The 20,735-nt window shown below is 38.5% G+C and overlaps 1 protein-coding gene across 6 annotated transcripts in view; it reads right to left on the bottom strand.

The window, feature by feature from the left end:
• stau (double-stranded RNA-binding protein Staufen) overlaps window positions 1-20,735 on the bottom strand; it is a 252,712-nt gene that overhangs the window by 176,558 nt on the left and 55,419 nt on the right. For 5 of the 6 annotated variants that reach the window (XM_067154523.2, XM_067154524.2, XM_067154527.2 and 2 more), the window contains exon 4: window positions 6,193-6,282. In XM_067154523.2, the coding sequence (XP_067010624.2) occupies window positions 6,193-6,282 (90 nt within the window). Of the gene's footprint in view, window positions 1-6,192; window positions 6,283-11,860; window positions 11,992-19,835; window positions 20,016-20,735 lie in introns of those variants that run through there. The other variant, XM_067154525.2, reaches the window with a different exon arrangement.

Genomic DNA, 20,735 nt, shown 5'->3' with positions numbered 1-20,735 from the left:
GAACAGTGTGAAAACTCCTGAATCACACGTTAACAGACACTGTGTGCATGTTCTCTGCCACCTGCAGCACTGCTGTTGATAAAAAGCCAAAGTACGTGCGCTTTTTGTCGGCTTAATGTGGAAGAGTGTAAAGAGTTTGTGGTCTTTTCTGGTAGTTTTATACATTCTCCAGTTTTATACTTGCAAAATAGCTGGTGTTACCTTTTCGTGAACTGAAAAGTGAAAACAAAGATTAAGCATTTGAGAAGTAGGACGTATACTTTGGCATATGCTTCAATTTACTACCGCATGTGAATATACCTACAACTTGCTATGTCGCGGGTTGCAAATCGGGTTACGACAAACATTCGAATGAAAAACTGCATTTTTTGTTTCACCCCCAAAAGAATCCACTCTATTCTCAAAGTGATCGAAGGTTGTCCCACGTCAAGATCTGCGTTTAAGTGATAGTGTCCGTAACATTTTTAGTCAGATTAGAGCCATGGCAAAAGTTGTCAAAGAGAATGCCAAAATCATAAGTACAGCTCAGGAAAAAAAAAAATTACAGCAAGCTTACCTTTGATCAGTCACCATTATCAAGCTGGGAAGAGTTCAAAAATGAGTGTTATTCATAACTTCTGTGGGTATATTGCTAAACATGCAAGCAAAGTGACAGGCTGTACAGCATGTATTGGTTCTCTGCGAAACAATACAGAGGAGGCAAAAGGCAGTCTGTTTTCTGCCCTAACAAGTCTAGAAGAAAATTGTTAACGCATCCAACTACCTCATTTACCCATTGAATGGATTATTACTTATGTTTTCGTCTGTAGAGGAAGTTGTGAGAAATCTTAGTGTACAAGAAGCATTATGGGGAGATATTTCAAGAATGCCTGGAGAGTTTACCTCCAATTACTGTTTCTCATCGAATTGGGTGCTGTACTGAACATGCTCAGGACTTGGTACAAAAATTAATTTTCTAGTACATACGATGCCAATTTTATTTCCGAATAACAAAAGTAAGCAAACAAATGCAAACATGCACGACCAGAAAATGTCCAAGGTGTCCAGTTAACTGACTGATGGGGTGAAGTGCTGGTAAGATTCAAGCTGAGCATGTTAACACATGAATATAATTAGTTATGTAGGAATTAAATGTGTATAATATACCAGTACGTAACCATCATGTGGGTGCCTGCAAAGTTTTAATATGTTTATATTACGTAGCATGTACACTAACAGTTGAACATGTGTTTTTACGTTATAATTGATAATTGTAACTGAGTTTGATATCACGGTGAATTAATGAAATATCACTTAGATCTACAGTCACGTACACGTTTGTGATTTGAGATATTCATTAAGATACTGACAAACCAATTTCAGAAGTAATGTCATCAAATCAATACCAAATGTAAAATATCTCCTATTTTTCACATATTACTTTCAAAACAGGAACACTATATTAATTAGAATGAAAAAAAGATCGCATATAAACACAGTCATCGGTCAGTAAACAGAATGCACAGTCCTGAAACATCACAATAATGAACACACAGTTTTAAATAATTTATTTAAACGTCAAATTCCTAATTAAGCCACATGAGATCTCACTTAGAATCACATGTTCGGAGACAGCTGATCACTATCTCCACCAGCGCTGTGTAGTGTAGGAACATATGAACCAGCTGAAGTCGTCACACTATGCATTTCTATTTGTCTTGCCAAGAGTATAGTGAGCGTTCATACCAGATATATATCACATTCTTAAACTTTCCTATCAAATGAGTAATCGCCACCACCATTGCAGTACACCTAGGGAACCTGTAGCTCTAAATTTCCCCCGTGGGTGGGGGCAGTAGAATAACACCCACGGTATCCCCAGCCTGCCGTAAGAGGCCCCAGGGCTCTTAACTTGGGAGCAAGAGTTGGTGACCACGGGGCTCTTAGCCAAGTCCTGGCATTGCTTCCACTTGTTACAGACTCCTCACGTTCATATATCGTATCCAACCTCCCTTGGTCAACTCTTTCTTTTCTGACCCCGACGGTATTAGATGTTGAGGCCTAGGGAATCTAATTTTCACAACCTTCGTGGACCTTGTCTTCCTTTGGCCGATACCATCATTTTTCTAAGTATCAGATCCCTTCCATTTGTTTTCTCTGGTTAGTGTTATAGAGGATGGTTGCCTACCTGCATTTCCTCTTAAAACAATCACCACCACTACTACCACCTGTAATTCTAAACTTTTGGTCTAGATTTATTATCTATATATAATATCTACCCTCTGACAAAGTCTCACATCTGCAGCTCGTTCTCTACGGCTAACACAATTGACAATTTGCACATTTGTTAGTTTGCCAGAGGGACGACGACATGTGGTGCATCTGAAAATGCCCACAATTTTCTACTTTAGTCATCTGGCTTTGGTATAGACCACTTCAGGTTTCTTATGTTACAGGATATTCCTAAGCATTTCCGTAACTTATGAGACTGGCTACCGCTTAACGTGAAACCAATAATTCTAACACTTGGTTATTCTAATTTTGTGATGGTCTGGATGAGAATGTTTGCGATCATGTCATGAGGGGTGACTGGGGCTGAAATCAGTTACAAAAAGGGAACATACCTGAAAAAACTAGAGCATTATTTTCCAACTGATCCTTGTTCTCCTTGGTGTAAAATTTCCCAAATCAATGACTCCATCCACTTTCAGCAAATTAAGTGTTAAGCTCTCATTCTTCATTTTTTGTCTACTCATCAGTTAGCATTTCTTTAACGGTGTATCAACTACAATTTTCTGTTTGCCGAGAGAGGCAGTGTTCAATTTTACACCTAAAATACGCAGTTAAAAATAATTAGGGGAACCTGTTTTGTAACGTCTGGTATGTGAACGGTAATGTGGTAGATGGGATTCCAATGATCGTACAGCATACCTTGAGACCTTAGCTACTCAGGGTATGTCAAATCGAAGTTATACTCCATCTGTAGACATAGCCATGCATTAAACTGTCAGGCGACCCCTCAAAACAAAGTGAATAGCGGTGCGTCCATGTATTGTTGTGAGGTACACAACTACTGCACTCATTTGAGCACGTTGTGCGTACACCAGCACACCCCACGACACATCTTAACGAGGTTGCAAGGGTCGTCACTTGATCCAGGAAGGATGGACTTTCCGTCGTGTTGCTGTGGATCTCTATGTTTCTCCATCAGTTATTCAACGCTTTCAGTATCGCTACAATGAGACAGGCCAGTTCACAAATAGGGTTGGACAAGGTCGTGAACACATGACAACTCCACAGGATGACCATCTGTGCGCTGTGGTGTCGTTCAGCAACTGCCAGAGAACTGCAACAAGACCTAAGGAGGGTCACTGGAGTCATGGTGTCTGACCAAACAGTAAGGAACAGGTTAAGAGAAGTGTCCTTACGACCCAGACGTACTGTTCGAGTGCCCCGTTTAACACAGCAACATTCTGTAGCTTGCCTTCTGTTTGCCCGTACCCACATCAATTGGCAACTTCGCCAATGGAGAACTGTGTTGTTCACAGACGAGTCCAGATTTCCCCCGACACAGCGTGATGGACGTCAACGTGTATGGAGACGCCGTGGTGAGCAGCACGTGCCAAATATTGTCTAGGAAGGCAACCGATTCGGACAAGGTTCTGTGATGAAATGAAATGGCGTAAGCTTTTTAGTGCCGGAGTGTCCGAGAACAAGTTAGGCTTGCCAGATGCAGGTCTTTTCATGTGACTCCCGTAGGCGACCTGCGCGTCATGATGAGGATGAATTGATGATGAAGACGACACATACACCCAGCCCCCGTGCCAGCAAAATTAACCAATTAAGGTTAAAATTCCCGACCCTGTCAGAAATTGAATTCGGGACCCATGTGACCAAAGGCCAGCACGCTAACCATTTAGCCATGGAGCCGGAAGGTGTGGGGTGGCATCAGTATTGATGGTCGTATGAATCTTGTCGTCCGTGGTAATGTTACCGCAGCGGGATACATTGAGCAGGTACTGCTACAGTATGTGTTGGTTGCTGCATACTGTGTTGGCCCTGAATTTGTACTCATGCATGAAAATGTCAGGGCTCATGTAGCGCTCATCACTAGAGCTGTCTTTAACATATCCACGCAGATGCACACTTAATGCTGTCAGTTGGTACAGTTACTTTTATTCACATATATACACAAATTAACACACAAATAACCTTAATCACAGTATCACAACAAACACTTCACTTTGAGACTATCAACAAAAGCTGTCCCGCTCCAATGGCTAAATTGTTAGCATGCTGGCCTTTGGTCACAGGGGTCCTGGGTTCAAGTCACGACAGCGTCGGGAATTTTAACCATCATTGGTTAATTTCGCTGGCATGGGGGCTGGGTGTATGTGTTGTCTTCATCATTTCATCCTCATCACGATGCGCAGGTCGCCTACGGATGTCAAATCAAAAGACCTGCACCTGGCGAACTGAACTTGTCTTGGGATCTCCCGGCACTAAAAGCCATACGCCATTTCATTTTTCACCAAAAGCCACCATTATTAAAAACAATTGCCACCACAGCACATAGAGGTTACAACCTTAGAACACAAAACAGTTGACTGCATACAAGCATGTCACTTCAGTATGAAGACTGCGTTTTACCGCATGTCATGGAGTCGCAAGTATATTCCTTGCTACACCATTGATCGTCAACCAATAACTTCCAAACCATAACTCAGCAGTAACTAACAGTAACTAACTTCACCATCACAATCGTCTCTATATATACCTGGCCAGGTTTCCAGAAAATACGTTACAGGTAAGAATAAATTATAATATTAATTTCCAGGTATTTACATTAACTGATATAAATATTTATATACAGTGCCTCTTTCATGACAACCTCAAAAACAGCACTATCATATAGTCCGTACATATAACTTAACTACATAAATATTACTAACGCTAAATGGATGTAAACACTTCATAGCTATACATACAATATTATTATTATTATTATTATTATTATTATTATTATTATTCGAGCTCGATATCTACATTAGTTACATATGGGTGAGAGAATATTGTTTTCAAGTTATACCTGTTATCGCAATTGCACTTGTGCTTATTGTCAATGTTTTTCTTTTCAGTTCTTTATTTATACAGCTGAAGAGGACCACTAAGTGGTCGAAACATGTCCTGTAAGTTTTAATTTTATTCAATTTTGCCTGAGGCATTAATAAAGTATCGATTAGGTGGTTATTTATACTTACTTCTTGCACCATCTTGCGAGAAACTGGACATTCAAGAGATGGAATGACCAGCAGTGAGTCTAACTTAATGTTATCAAGCATGTGTGGGATAGGCTTGACAGAAAGGTTCATGGGCGTCCTGTTCCACCACAGACTTTCCAAGACCTTGAACAGCCTCTCATAAAAGAATGGGACCTGATACCGCAACGTGACCTCCGTCAACTTACACGGAGCATGCCACGTACGTGCCAAGCTATGATAAATGCTCGTGGAGGACATACAGCGTACTGAAGCTCTCCATTTGTGATAAAAATCTACCCTGGAGGACTGTAATCACTGTTTTCGCCCCCATTTGGACATTTCTGTTTGGGTTCTGAAAATGAACGCGAATCCATCGATGTTGTTTTGTAAACTTCAACGGTAAAGAATAAAGGTTTAGTTGGTAATATACCTGGGTGTGAGGTATTGTTTTGTGGAGCATGGCATACGTTCAAAAACATGTTCCCTTGATTTTTTGAACTGTGTATTTTTTTATAGCAATTTAATTTCTGTAGTAACTCAATTTATTAAATACACATGTTAAATTCATTAGCTGAATAACAGACCAAAACATGTACTAAAATATGTATTCATCTTCAGTAAGTATTGAATAGTGGAAAATATATAAAATTCCATTTAAAGGCATATTTTATTGCATTCAGAAGATTGTGGATTCATACTCCACTGTCAGCAGATCTGAAGGTGATTTCTGTTGATGTAGTTTGACTCATTAGTGCTTGTGTATGTTTCAAGGATGTCTCTAATATAAAGCTTGAGATACAACCAGCCTGTTTCCTACTTTAGTTTTAGGCCCTCTCTTAGTGTTGACCACATATATACCTTTCTTATTACTTTAATACAGTTTCGAGCATCAACCTCAAGTATGGTTTGGAGAGTGAGTAATATGGCCAACAGATCACGAACACTTTCATACCTGATGGGTTCTTGTTGTTGGGCTGAGGAACAAGGGGTGTGGCAGTCATAACAGGGTTGACAGGAGGTTGTGGCATCGACATCAATACACCTGTAAAGAGTAAATCTCATTATTAAAATGTTAATTAATTCACACGGTATCACCTTTCATTCTGCTATGCCAGATAACTTTCTCGTACTTTAATATTTTTCACTTTTAACCACATGATATCACCACTTTTAGGAAATTGATACAAAGTAGCTTTTGAAATGACAAAGATACACTATAACATACCTGAAAAAAAAAACCACACACACATTAAACAAGGAATAAAAATACACACCATCAACAAAGAATGACATGTTTTGCTCTAAAAGAACACACATTCTATCAAGTCACATCTTTATGCTAATCAACTGCAATTTGTAGGTACACTATGGATAAATAAGAGATTCCACCCGAGTTTCAGTCAATCAAGAACAAGCCTGTACAAAGTAGCAAGTTTGCCTAGGAATGGAAACCGACCAACAACTTCCCTCCTGAAGACATATGTAGCAAAAAAGGAAAGAAATGTCCTCATGTTATAAACAATGCACAATGATACACCATTGATCCTAATTCAGGCGAGGATAATAAACCTGAAGAATATACGTTCTATAACCCCACTAAAGGAGAAGTGTATATTTTAGATCATTTGCAATCTGAATATTCTGTTTGAAGAATAAGTAATTGCTGGGTCTCTTACTATTTAATATTGAGCAATAAAGGCTATTTACAAGACTAATAAAATCGACTAATAGAACGGCTCTTACGCAGCTCTGTTTGATGCTTGTGAGACCACATTTGCCGAGACTTGTCAATTCCAAACCTGTCTATTCATCTGAAAGAAACTAATGTGTCATGAGAGTACCCACTATTTAAATGTCAACCGAGCCTGAAGGAAATATGGCAAAAACGAATTTCATTTGCTGTGAATAAAACTGCCCCCAACTCCAGCAGTAGTTTGAGTTGAGGTTTGTATGAAGACATTTTAGGAAAGTTAGAAAACTCAAATTATTTGATGTTGTATTTTGCCACTTCCCCTAAAACTATAAGGACTTTCTAACTCAGTTTGTTGTAAAATGTTACTGTAAACAAATTTAAAGTTTAAATATAGTAATGTGCATTAAAAATCTAAAAGTCAAATAATACTAGATTATAAATTCCACCTGTTCAATACATAAGTTTTTTTTATTCAAATTTAACAAATAGTTCTTAACATATTAGATATAGGGACATGTTTCACCCATAATGAGGGCATCATCAGCCTAAAAATCTCATACCTGGACGAAAGATAGATCAGGATCCTGATTGTTCTTATATGTAAATAAGAGGATACTGTTTTAGGTACAAATGTGAATAAAATGATCTTTCTTCCAGGTATGAGATTTTTAAGCTGATGATGCCCTCATTATGGGCGAAACATGTCCCTATATCTAATATGTTAAGAACTATTTCTTAAATTTAAATTTAAAAAAACTATGTACTGAACAGGTGGAATTTATAATCTAGTATTATTTGACTTTAAGTACATTTCAATGCGGAACATAACATGAGATTTGTAACTTGTAAAATTAAAAAAATATGTAAGTACACCTGAGAACACTCCGCACATTTGTGGAAAGTTTCTCTCTCTCTCTCTCTCTCTCTCTCTCTCTCTCTCTCTCTCAGGGGTGCACAAAGTATTCAAAAGCAGTTATGAACAGCAGTTTTATACAGGTCAATTTGTGAAATGTGTCTGGCTGTTGACCTGTGTTAGATAATCCTTAAATGAGGGGATATTAAAACAGGATTTATGGGGGAAATTAATTTGTTCCAGAGAAACATTGCCATTTGTTGAGGTGGACATGTAAGCATAATATTTCCAACATCTGAACAACCTCCAACATTTACTTCCCAACAACAACACAATAAAAATAAAATGTCATCCCTATTACAATAAACGTTTGAAAACAATGGAAAGATACAGGGAGCGTAATTTAGGACTTCCCATTTCTGCTCACAGGCCGTGGGAATCCCCGAGCGAGTGCCATACGGCTTGTGTCAAGCCTGGCGTGATAAGAAGTGTTGACAACTGAGGCAGCAGATACTTAGCTCTCTCGCTAAGTTCGCTAGTAACGTGTTGTAAGGTTATTGCAACGGGGGTACACTACAGTGCAGAGAATATGTTTGATACAGTATCACATGCACAAGAAGAAACTAGTTAAAAGGTTCCTTCGAAAATTCCGTAGACAGTTTTCTGCTTCTACAATACCATAAAAACGTTCTGTGCATCAACTCGTTCACGAGTAGCATAGTACTGGTTCCGTAACTAATAAGAAAAAAAAAACAGTGAAGGAGAACAGCTCTCACAGAGGAAAGGTTAGAACATATACAGAGACTGCAAGTCAGTCACCGTAAGTCGCTTTGAAGAGTAACTCAGCAAACTGGAATTTCACATTCGTCAGCACATAATGCAACAAAATTATTGCATTTACGACCTTGCCATCTCATTCAGTCCATAACATACAGCCTACAGATATCATTGCAAGAATAAGATTTTGCAATTGGCTACTGAATAGTGTTCAGCCCTGCATTCTAGGGGTAGTGTGCCTGACTGACACGGAGGCCCCAGACTCAATTCCCAGCGAGGTCAGGGATTTTTACTTGGTCCTGAAAGTTCGTTCGAAGTTTTCAGAAGATTAGACAAGGCCTGAAGCAGATGTACCAGTATGCAGCATTATGTACATGCCCTGGGAGAGAGAATTACCAAGCTTTATTAAAATTTGAGGGATCCATTCTGGTGAACTCTGGCGCCCATACTATGGGCATTTTGATTAAATATTCTTATTAATGTATTTCATTCATATATTATTGTTATAATAAGATTACAGCATACTAAACTTATTTTAGGATAAAGAAGTGCCAATAACAGCAAAACAAACCATGTATATGATGTATTACATAACTAACATAATATGGAACAGAAAACTTGTCAATGAAAAAAAAAAAGTTGAAAGCCAGAAAGTGGCAGAAATGAAACTCTTCAAAAGTATAATGCAGGAAACTAGAGACAAAGTGAGGAATGAGGAAATGCAGAAATAAATTAGAGAAAAGTTAAGTGAGGAAATAAAAGCAGGCTTAGTTGGCCTGGACATGTTAAAAGAATGAGAGATGAATGAAGTCCACAACAAACGATGGAAAACAAATGAAGAGAGGCCAAGGATGACCCAAGACAGTTGGATAGACTTGGTCCGAAACAGCTTAAGACACTGGAACACAGTGCTGGATGGGTAGTGATGGAATGATAAAAGAAAATGGGGAGGAATGATATTTGTCCCTACTGGCTGGAGCTGGAAAATGGGAATTGATGATGACCCCTCTTTTATGTGAAGACTGCAGTGTATGAAAATGTGGAGACTGTACTTTCATCAGATGTCAATTGCATCCTCTGTCATGTGTTCATACTGTATGTTCCTGCCACATCGCTCCAGTAAGCCAGACAGTTATGTTTGAGCCTCTTCCAGTTTGTTCAGTCCATAAACAACTGTTGGTTCATTACATCACGACAATTCACACATCACTTCTTAATGTCTTTTAAACTTCGTTTCTGCCTAACATCACATGGAATTTTGCCTGATAGCCTGGCAAAGGCCACTCCTGAATGCTTTTTACAGCCCGTACCTTCAGATAACACCATTTATGTTCCTATCTTTCTATATACAGTTGAACCTGACTTATACGTATATCAAGGGGAAGAGAAGAAACTACTTTTAAATCAGAATTACTTAGAAATCAGACTTACACAATACATCACATATTTACTGAAAAAACAAAACAATGAAATATACCTACATGTGTAAATCCTTGCAAATAATAAATAAATTAAGACAGAAAATATTTTGAACTTGGTCCAGCCTTAAAGAAATCAGATAGTTCGGCTTGTTTCACTTTTCTTGCATTAAGAATATAAATCTCCTTTAGCAAACTTAGTAATGAATTCAAAGCATTTTCACTACAACTCTTCGCACTGATGTAACGCCTACACACTTCGACTGCACTTAACACTTCACTCAGGTGTCAAGATTCAAGCGCCGCGTTGTTGGCATAGATCAGCAATAATCTCTTCATCCGGTAGTTCTCCACATACAGCCAGATTATCATCGAAAAGCACAAAAGTATCGAATTCTATACCCTCCGGTAGCGTTAGCTCATTGTTAGACAAAACTTCGTCCCCATAATCATCATTAGAGGCAGCCTCTTCTGGTAAGACACCAGGTTTGCGGAAACAGTTGCTGGTTGTGGAGGATGAGACCTGCTTCCAGGCAGCCGAAATAAAATCCATGGCTTGTAGCAAATTAATGGAGAGAGGTTCATTTCCTGCATCACTCAGTGTTATTAAATGTTGAACCAGCATTTTTCTATAATGCTCTTTGAATTTTTTTGCAAGTTGCTTTACGTCACACCGACAATGATAGATCTTATGGCGACGATACTTTGAAATTTGCTGTTGTTCCCACGCAAGAAATTCTCATATTCAAACAATTTTACTGTATTTTATGTTGGTTCCGCACCAAAACCGCCCACTTTGCTTATCATGTATCTCAATCTTTGGCGGCGTGTCAAAAACGATGAAGGTAGTGGGGGAGTGAATGGGACTCGCCTTTGTTAAGCCGCCAGTAAGTAAGGGTCAACAATGTCACTCGGCGAAACTCTTTGTGTTCTGTTTCAGCACCGAAACCCGATCGCTCTACTTCCACCTACGCCGGCAAAGAGGAAACTTCGTAAGTACAGTAGTTTCTTTTTAAGAAGTACATTCTCATTGCAATTACGCAAAACTCTGTTATATTTCACTGACACTTAATACGTATAACAGCGAATTACGTATAAACGGATTACGTGTACATAAGGTTTAATTAACACGCTTTTATATTATATTTTCCCGGGACCTAAAGGAAATTACGTACAAATACGAATTACGTAGAACAGAGTTACGTATAAAGCAGGTTCAACTGTATATGAATTTTTTGAAGGCCACACTCACTGGCACAAAACTACTGCCAGCTGCTGTTGCACAATATGAGCATGAACATCGTAAATACGAAGCAGAAAAACGTCACAGGCATAAACAATGCCAGGCTCAACCACAACCTCCACCCTCTATAAGGTGCAACAGATGCGGTCGTGTGTTTCATGACAGGATTGGTCTCCTTAGCCCTCAAAGGCATCTGCACCCCAGAATTCAAGTATTGGAAGAATCACAGATGTACAAATACTCTGATACAGGTATCAGCCACCACCAGAGAAAGTGATCGTAATAACCAGCGCCCATTGTACCTTGCAGTATTCTTTACCAAGGCATTCAAATGACTATCATTTCCTGGGAACATTGGCCACAATGTACACAGAGTAGGTCCAAACAAAAAAAATAATGTAACAGTAGTTCAAAAGTCAATGGAAACTTCAACTCTAAGAATTCAATTCTGTGCAAGTATCATATTAAAATAATTCCAGGAGATCAATATTATGTCCATTACACAGAGCATGTAAACAGTCATTTGAACTAATAACGATCAGAAGGTGCTCTTCAGAAAGGATTATTTGGCAACTCAATGTTTAAAAAGTAATTGCAAAGTATATGTATAAAGAAAATAAATGTTAAAATATATACCTTCAATGCATCCTGAAGGACCAAACAATGACTCAAGTTCTTCCATAGAGAAATGACTAGGGTAAGTCATCCCCTGAGCCATACCTAGGCCCACGAGCAGTAAGAGGAATAAACCCACCATGAGGAGACGCCTAGGATAATTCAAATCAGAAACTCACAATAAAAAAACCTCTATTAATAACTGATATTCAAGGTAAGACAATGGAAAGAAAATTGTTTCAAATCCTCTAATTCCTTAAGCCCAGATGTTTCTTCCTAACAGCAGAATGCAAGATTTTTATGATGCCAAAAGACCATCAATAATAATAATAATAATAATAATAATAATAATAATAATAATAATAATAATAATAATAATAATAATAATACTGATACTGGTTTTGCCCAGCTCCTTGGCCGATTGGTCAGCATTTTCAGTTCAGAGATTCCCGGATTCGATTTCTGGTCGCACTGAGGATGTTAACGGCAACTTACTTTGGGATGAGATGTTAGTGCTTGTGTCAATATAATCACTTCAAACCACCACAGGAACACACATAACAGTAAATACATCCCCCCCTCTCCCCCATCATAGGGTTGGCATTAGGAAGGGTATGAAGCTTTCAAACATGGCCAACTATAGAATGTGCGACACAGTTTGCACCTGCAATCCCACCAAAGCTAAAAACCAAACGGGTCACTTGTGTAGTAAACTTCAAAATATTCTGTTTCTTAGTGCATGACTTTCAACTGACGCACGTGTGGCTCCCACGATAACTCACGGAGTTGTTCTCGCTTGGTAGTGTTACTGTGTTTTGTTTTCAAACTGAATTGTTGGCATTCTCCTTTTTATTTCAAAACGAAGTTCTTCCTGTTTTTTTTGTTTTTTTTGTGGACGATTCTATTTCAGCGATTGTTGTAAGGAGATTATTAAACGGAGACACGTCAGCCCAATATGTTTAGGTCCTATACCTAATACATTAAGGTCTGCTTCATTGAAACTAACATCAAATAGATTCTTTACTGGAGGGTAAAAGTTAATGGAATCAAATCGAAAAGTTGATGAGTAGGGCCCAGATGTTGATGACATGTCATCTTTTTGCTAAGCTGTCTAAAACAACGCTGAAGTACATCAAAACTCCGGCCGGGGCACCCCGTCTTGAAATACGTCATTTTTGTTTTGCATATTTTTGAGTTTTTTGCTATTTTTCCATTTCAAGAGCATTTTTTAAAGTTTGGTAGATTTTTGGGGTCATATTTTAGAGAAATCGGCCTTTTAAGGTTTTTTTTTTTTTTCCAATTTAGTCATGCCACAGCTTTATATGAGGGAGTTACATCTCAGAGTTAAGAACAAGCTAGTAGCTGATACAAGAGAATTTAAAATATTGAAATAAAACATTTCAGTATTGCTATTAGTAGTAAAAAATATATCTTGGATGCAGAAGGTTATGGGGATAGGTATACAGATGCTCTTGTTTTCGTCGCAAACCAGTTATTAGCAGAATGGAATGTTACCTACTCTGTTGACCAAGGTCAGCTGTGGGGAGGCAGAAAGGGGAAATGGTGGATATTCTCGTCTCAGTTCCGTATAGTTCACGGCGAGAGATATTAGATCATTGCCGCCTTCAAAATGCCTAAAATAAAACTGATGTGTCAGTGCATTTAAAACGACTAGTATCTGATTTGGATGTGTTTTCTATATGGAAGCATATTGTTTTGCAAATTGTGTGGAACTAAAGCAGCTGCTGGAAGAAGATTTACTGTAACGCAACATATCGGTCGCTATAACCACACTTGTGCTCTTCAGCGTGTTGAAAATAAACCTGCAACTCAGCGCTTACTGACTTCAGTTGCTTCGACTTCTGGCAAGTTCTCACAATTCAGTAAAGAATTTTGTGATGTATTTGTATCTGCAAACATTTCGCTGTATAAACTTAACAGCCCGAAATTACATGGATTTTTGGAAAAACATACAAATCAAGAAATAACAGACGAATCAACTTTACACAATTATTTGCCGCAGTGTTACAAAGACACATTAAACAAAATAAGATCTGAAACTCGCAGGAAGAAGATATGGGTGTCAATCGACATGTTTCAGAGCTGAAGCTCCAGACATTGCATTACCACCCACAACCTATCATAACACGCTGGGGCACGTGGTTAAACGTGTGTATGTATTATTGCAAAAACTTCAAGTTAGTAAAGGAAATAGTGCAGAGTTTTGACAGTGAAAGTAAAAGTAAACTCGTGTCCTCATCCCGAGGTGGTGCAGCTCTTTTCAGGAACACTCCCATTGGAGGTGAACTGCATGTACCATTTTAACCACATACCAGCCCACCTGCCAGTTTTAAATTCCTGGCAGTACCGGGAATCGAACCCGGGCCCCCGACGGCAGCTAAAAACGCTAACTGTTACGCTACAAAGGCCGACTTGACAGTGAAGAAGCTGCAGAAATAAAAATTGTCCAGGACATGCTATCTGAACCAAAGACTGAAGGTAGTTTGGCATTCATAAAATCAAATTTTGCCTTATTGACAGTTGGAGAAAACGGGCAAAGAAATGGTTGTTCCATTTCCTTAATCAACCGGGTGGAAACTAGTCTTAGCAACAATCATAGCGAAATTGCTGCAGGTATTGCATTAAAACTGAAAAAAGTGCTGGACAAAAACACCGGGTATAAAACATTATGCAAAATATCAGAAACTCTTTCTGGTGAAAACTACTGCATGGATGGGATTGAGGGTTTAGCAGCAAACGACCTTTCTCACATCAAGTACACTCCGATCACATCAGTTGATGCTGAACGCAGCTTTTTGAGATATAAAAGCTTGTAAGCTGATAACTGAGGATCATTTACATTTGACATCAGAATGACATTCGTAGTGCAGTGCAACTCAGACTAAAATGAACATAAACCTTCTGTTAAGTGATAGATATCCATTTTGATTGACTTTTCAGTTTGAGCTTAAGATGTCTTTTTGAAATATTAGTGAGTTTATAAGATCATTTTCTCCATTTTATAGTGCATTTTTTAAATTTTTAGGTCATTTACTAGTCATTTTCGAAAATTTTAAGTGCATTTTAAAACTTTTTTACGGCATCAACATCCGAGCCCTATTGATGAGCTATGGTTGGTGGTACCAAGTTGAGATTTTCAGAGGTTGTCAATGGATATTCTGTTTATTCTGCAATATGTTATGAAGTTTAAAATTTGTTAACACTTGAAAGTTATCCCACTGGCACCTCAAGGTGTGACGTGCAGCTTGTAAATGGAGCTCATATAATTTAACATTTAGAAAGGTACTTTTCTTATAGAGGAACTTCATCTCTTCTTTTAACCATATCTTACTGGATTTTTGCTGAGTTGTGAAGAGTACGTGTAAATATTCTATGATATTTCTTGTGACTTTAAATGCCAATTACGACCATGAATCCTCAAACATTATAAACAGGTGACATGGCAGCATTGTGTTTTCCTTAGAGGACTGTACCTATAAAAATCAATTTCATGTGCATGTTCATATTTTATATACAGACCAATGAAGCGATAGTGTTGATATTCATATTAACAATTGTTCATCAAAATCGCAAGATCTATACATTGACTACACATAGTACTGAATGATTCCACTGTATGTGTTCCTTTTGACTAGCCAATTTGCTACTGTGATGACATAATATGCTTGTAATGTTCGCTGTTTATGGAATCTGTAGAGATTGTGAATATCTCCATTGTAGTATGCACAGTAAAAATGTGTCAGTTAAATGAATGAGTTATATTTTTCTAGAATTATTGTGTGTGCTTTTCAGATAGGACTAATATTTCCAGATAAATTAGGAAGCTTGTGAAAAATATAAAAATATCATCTCATATTTTTCTTCTTTTCCACAGTGAAAACTCAAGAAACAAATTACGAACTGTTTTTATCAGTATGCACAGGTTTGCTACAGCTATTCTTAATGGAGAAATTAAGACATTTCCTATTTTGATTCGGTCGAGATTGCTATGCCCCTGTATTGGGGTTGCCAACCGTCCCGATATATCGGGAGTCACCTTTATGGACCTTCTTGTACCGACATCCCGACAAGACCCAATATTGTCCCGAATTTGAAAAATACTGTTAACAGTTTGGTTTAAGTACTGAAAGTAACGCCATCTGTTAGCGAAACATGTAAATTCAGCCTCAGTTTTATTTATGTCAACAAGTTTAGGTTTTTTCTTTTTTCTTTTTCTTTTTTTTTTTTTTTTGCTATTTTGCTATTTTGCTTTACATTGCACCGACACAGATAGGTGTTATGGTGACGATGGGATAGGAAAGGCCTAGGAATGGGAAGGAAGCAGCCGTGGCCTTAAGGTACAGCCCCAGCATTTGCCGGGGGGGGGGGGGGGGGAAATGGGAAACCACGGAAAACCATCTTCAGGGCTGCCGACAGTGGGGTTCGAACCCACTATCTCCCAGATGCAAGCTCACAGCTGCGCGCACCTAACCGCACGGCCAACTTGCCCGGTAACAAGTTTATATGTTGACAAGGTCGCCTCACAGGTGGCGCTGCATGCGTATCCTGTATCGACAATGCAATAATTTTCTAGATCTAGCACCATCATTTGAGAAAATACCCAACTTCTCCAGTAGTATGGGGCCAGAACTATTTAAGCAATGATCCGCGGAAGAATCGGGCAGATCCCATTTTAATAGTGATCTCATGAGACAATTCTTTCTAAACGTAATAGGAATAACTGCAAGTTAGTAATCTTAGTTAGCTTATGAAAATGTCTAAGGGTAAAAAGAGAAAGTGTCACTTTATGGATGATTACACAAAAGTGTGTCCTTTTGTCAAGAAACGACGTATGGATCAGGAAGTGTTGTGTGAGATTTGTAGCAGTTTCATCTCAGTAACTCACGGAGGTAAGGCTTATGTAAGGCATCATATTTATATGAAGAATCAAGTAGATTTGCGGTAGCGTCGACAACAAAGCCTATTTCAACGTTCATGATTAAAAAAGATACCCAGGAGGAATTGCTCGTTGCTGCTACAGAACAAACAGCAGCTTATACAGTTGTCAATCATCATCAACCCTTCATTTATCTTGAATGTACCGTAAAACTAAATGCTGCAATGTATCCTGACTCCAAAGTGACCACAAAGCAGTCTACAGCCAGGACTAAGGCTACAGTGATTGTTAAAAGTATTCTCGCACCACACGCCATGTCCGAATGCACAAAACAATTGCAAGAAGTTTCATTTTACGGCATAGGCACTGACATCGAACCACAAGGCTGAAAAGATGTTTCCTTTAGTTGTTCAATACTTCGCTGAAACTGAGGGAATCCAAAAGAAGCTGTTTAAGTTTGATTCGCTGAATAATGAAACATTTGAGACAATTGCAAAGTTTTGTCTAGACACTAAAGACTACTGCAAATTCCATTAAATAAATCAATCGCTTTTTATGGGGACAATACCAGCTTCGGAGGGCTTCATCGATGCGGCCAGCGGTATGTGTTGCACCAAATTAAAGAAGAACTAGGAAAAAATGTACGAGGAATTTGATGCCCTGGCCATATTCTCCACAATACTATATCAAGCGCTGCTGGAGTCTAAACTGTCGACATTGAAATAATCATAAAATATTTAATTATTTTTCAATATACACGGTAAGGACGGAGAGGCTGAAAGAGTTCTGCCTATACGTTGATGTCAATCACCAGACTCTTCTATCTCACTGAAAAACAAGATGGCTGCCATTAATGTCCGCAGTTGAGAGAATTCTTAAGCTTTGGATTCCATTAAAACAATTTTTTGACGCCGAAGATAGGCCACCTAAAATAACTTAAGATTTTTTCAGTAGTCCGATCAGTGAAATTTACTTCATGTTCCTGCACTCAAACATTGTTCTGTTTGAAAAAAGTATAAAAAGCACGGAGAAGAATAAAGTCTTGATAATTAAAATAAGAAATATATTAATCGACACTCAAAAATGACTGAAAGGAAGACTGCCAATAAAATTGGCATGCAAACCAAAATGAATGTGAACAAATTAAAAATTGAGAATCCTAACCAAGAAATAATTAATTTGATTTTGAAATATGAGGAAGAGACAATGGCTTTATATACCATAGCATTTGATTACTTAGAGAAATGGGCTATTTCTTTTAACAAATACCAAGTATTTGATTGGATGACACTATCTGAAACCCCAGATAGGGTGATGATTGAAAACACTATTATAAACCTGACTGAAAATGGTGTAAAGATTTCAGGCGACATGTTTTCAGCAATATATGTAGGCCTATCTGAAGAACTTTTTAGAAACTATGCGTGACTCGGAAGAATGGAAGTCTAAACACTCTGTGGAAGAAAGGTGGATTTACTTTAAGGAAACTGAAAATCATGAAGGCAAATGCCAACTACTAAAATTATGCAAGTATTTGTTTTTCTAACCCCGCTCACAACACCACTGTGGAAAAGTATTTTCGTTGATGTTCGCCCAGTGGATTGATGAAAGGGACGGTGGAGTCAATCTTACAATGCCCGTTTAACTACAAGCCGACTTGCATGGAGTTTTATAAATAAGTAAAAAGGCAAAAAGACTTGCTAAAAAAGGCAAAATCTTCCAAAAAAAGATGGTGTACCAACTAATTCTGCCGCAGCAAGTTCCAGGTAATAGTGTTCTAAATAAAAAATTATATGAAATATTTTTTAACTTCATTTCTACAGCCCCATCTCACTGTATCCCGAAGAGGTCCCAACTAGATATGGCAACCCTACCCTGTATAGACCTACGAATCACATAATATAATAGCTACCTATGAACTTAAAACACCAAATTTCGAGAAATTCTGCTTGCAGTTTTTCTTTTCTGTTCATACAAACAGGCAAGCAGACAGGTGAAAGTATAGGGCTCAGCCTACTTTTGACATTTTGTATAATACTTGCAAAATTTTTAGCGATACTTCTTGGTTCCGGCAATGCTGCCAACCGAATGGAAATGAAATCTGAATTGAATCGATAGTAATTTTCTAAACATTTATTATCTTAAGCCAACAACTGTGTGACACACACATTAGATAACATGCGAATCTTGTTCCTAGCATGAATTCTGTATTTTGGCTCTGCTGTATAAACAACCGTACTAGTACGTAAAGTGTACGCCAGATGTCTTGAGGCGATTCTTAGTTCGTGTTCAAAGGTTGCCAATGCGAACCTCGAAGATTGCCGAGGTCTACCGATTCAACACTACGATATCACTACAAGTTTCGCGAGTAATACCTAATCTGATATAGTAGATACGAAGAACAAGATACAGATTGATTACAGATAAAAAATGAAATGAAATAGCCTTCGAAAGTAAGTTTCCTGCTGTCAAATGGCTGAACTTCGCTCACATTAAAACTGCGCGACTATTATACTAGGCTGTGGTAACAAATAAAACTTCCTATTAATAAGCTAAATGAGAACGGTAGTTTCCTCTCGAAGAATGACTAAGGTAAGGGTCAAAAGGGGCTTCAGAATGAATTTCACCAACGCAAGCCCTTCTCAATGCAACTTCGGCTGCAATGTTCTTGGGAATGTCCCAATCATGCAAGCGCCTTTACCTCACTGTTACACCCAACCACCCGCTTTGACTGTGAAATGGCTTATTCCATTTGGAATTTCGAATAATATGCAGTGGTTCGGATTCCGGTCAAAACTGGAGGTCCTGACGCGATGAACGAGATATCAACACGAGAAACTACAAGCTTCGTTCATCAAATGATACTATCAGAACTGCAAACTCGTTCTCTGCGGATGAAGGTATTTCAAAATATGACATGGGGCTGAAAACACTCTACACTGCAATGTGATCTAAAATGAATACTCTTCAAAATCCAAGTTTCCCACCACACCGACTGAATAAATCACCTGGGCGAAATTCAGAGGATTTCAAACATCAAGAGTGGAAAGAGAGATGCGAAGACCGCATTCACTCCTACGTAAAATGCCTAGTACCTACTAGTTCACTCAGGTCTTGCGAAATCACGCAACCATTCAATATGCACTTTATCTTCACAACGTTTCGAAGCTACTATATATAATACCGTTACCGGTATGCAAAGCTTCACAATCGCTGTCTCAAGGCTTCTAACGAAGTATATTCACAACTGCAGTAACTATGCACATACAACCGAGACAACCATCAACCGATTGTCAACACGAAAGAGAATATGTAGTCGACACAACGCCAAGCACACTACTACACTCTGGCGTTTCTTCCGGAAGGTTATACTCCCATCAGTGAATCCCTACATCACAAATGTTACCACCATACCACAATTGAAAAGAAAAAAACTTATAAATCAATGTAACAGTTTTATGGCAATAGTTCCAACTACTAATGCATATATTATCTGCGCACTTTTTAGTGATAGATTTACACCCTAGTGCTGAAGCGGTCGACTTTGGTTATCTTCGAGATTCGTATTGGCAACCTTTGAAACACAAACTAAGAATCGCTTATCATCGCTGTGCGCCATCTGGCGTACACTTTAAGTACTCGTACTGTTGTTTACACAGCAAAGCTAGAGAATTCATGCTAGGAACACTTTTCGCAACGGGAAATGTTATAATTCATGCTAGAAGAAGGTGATAGGTGTATCAAAAACAACACGATCTAGACTTGTATATCTCCTCGCAAGGGAATCATTTCTCATAGAAGATCTCAGGACAAGTATGCCACTACCGAACACCGGTGCATCAAAGAAACTGCTAGCAAATCTGACGGAGAAGAGAGAAGAAGTCCAACCAGACTTCTATGGCACAGGGGCAATGATAGATCGCTCGTGGACAAAAGCTAATTTTGAATTAAGACATGTCATTACAAGATTAGCAGTTCACGGTTTTCATCACCTACTCT

This window comes from Anabrus simplex, chromosome 10, assembly GCF_040414725.1.
Source record: "Anabrus simplex isolate iqAnaSimp1 chromosome 10, ASM4041472v1, whole genome shotgun sequence".
Taxonomy (NCBI): Eukaryota; Metazoa; Arthropoda; class Insecta; order Orthoptera; family Tettigoniidae; genus Anabrus; species Anabrus simplex.
Note: the sequence above shows the minus strand (reverse complement) of the source record. Positions and strands in the feature narration are given on the sequence as shown.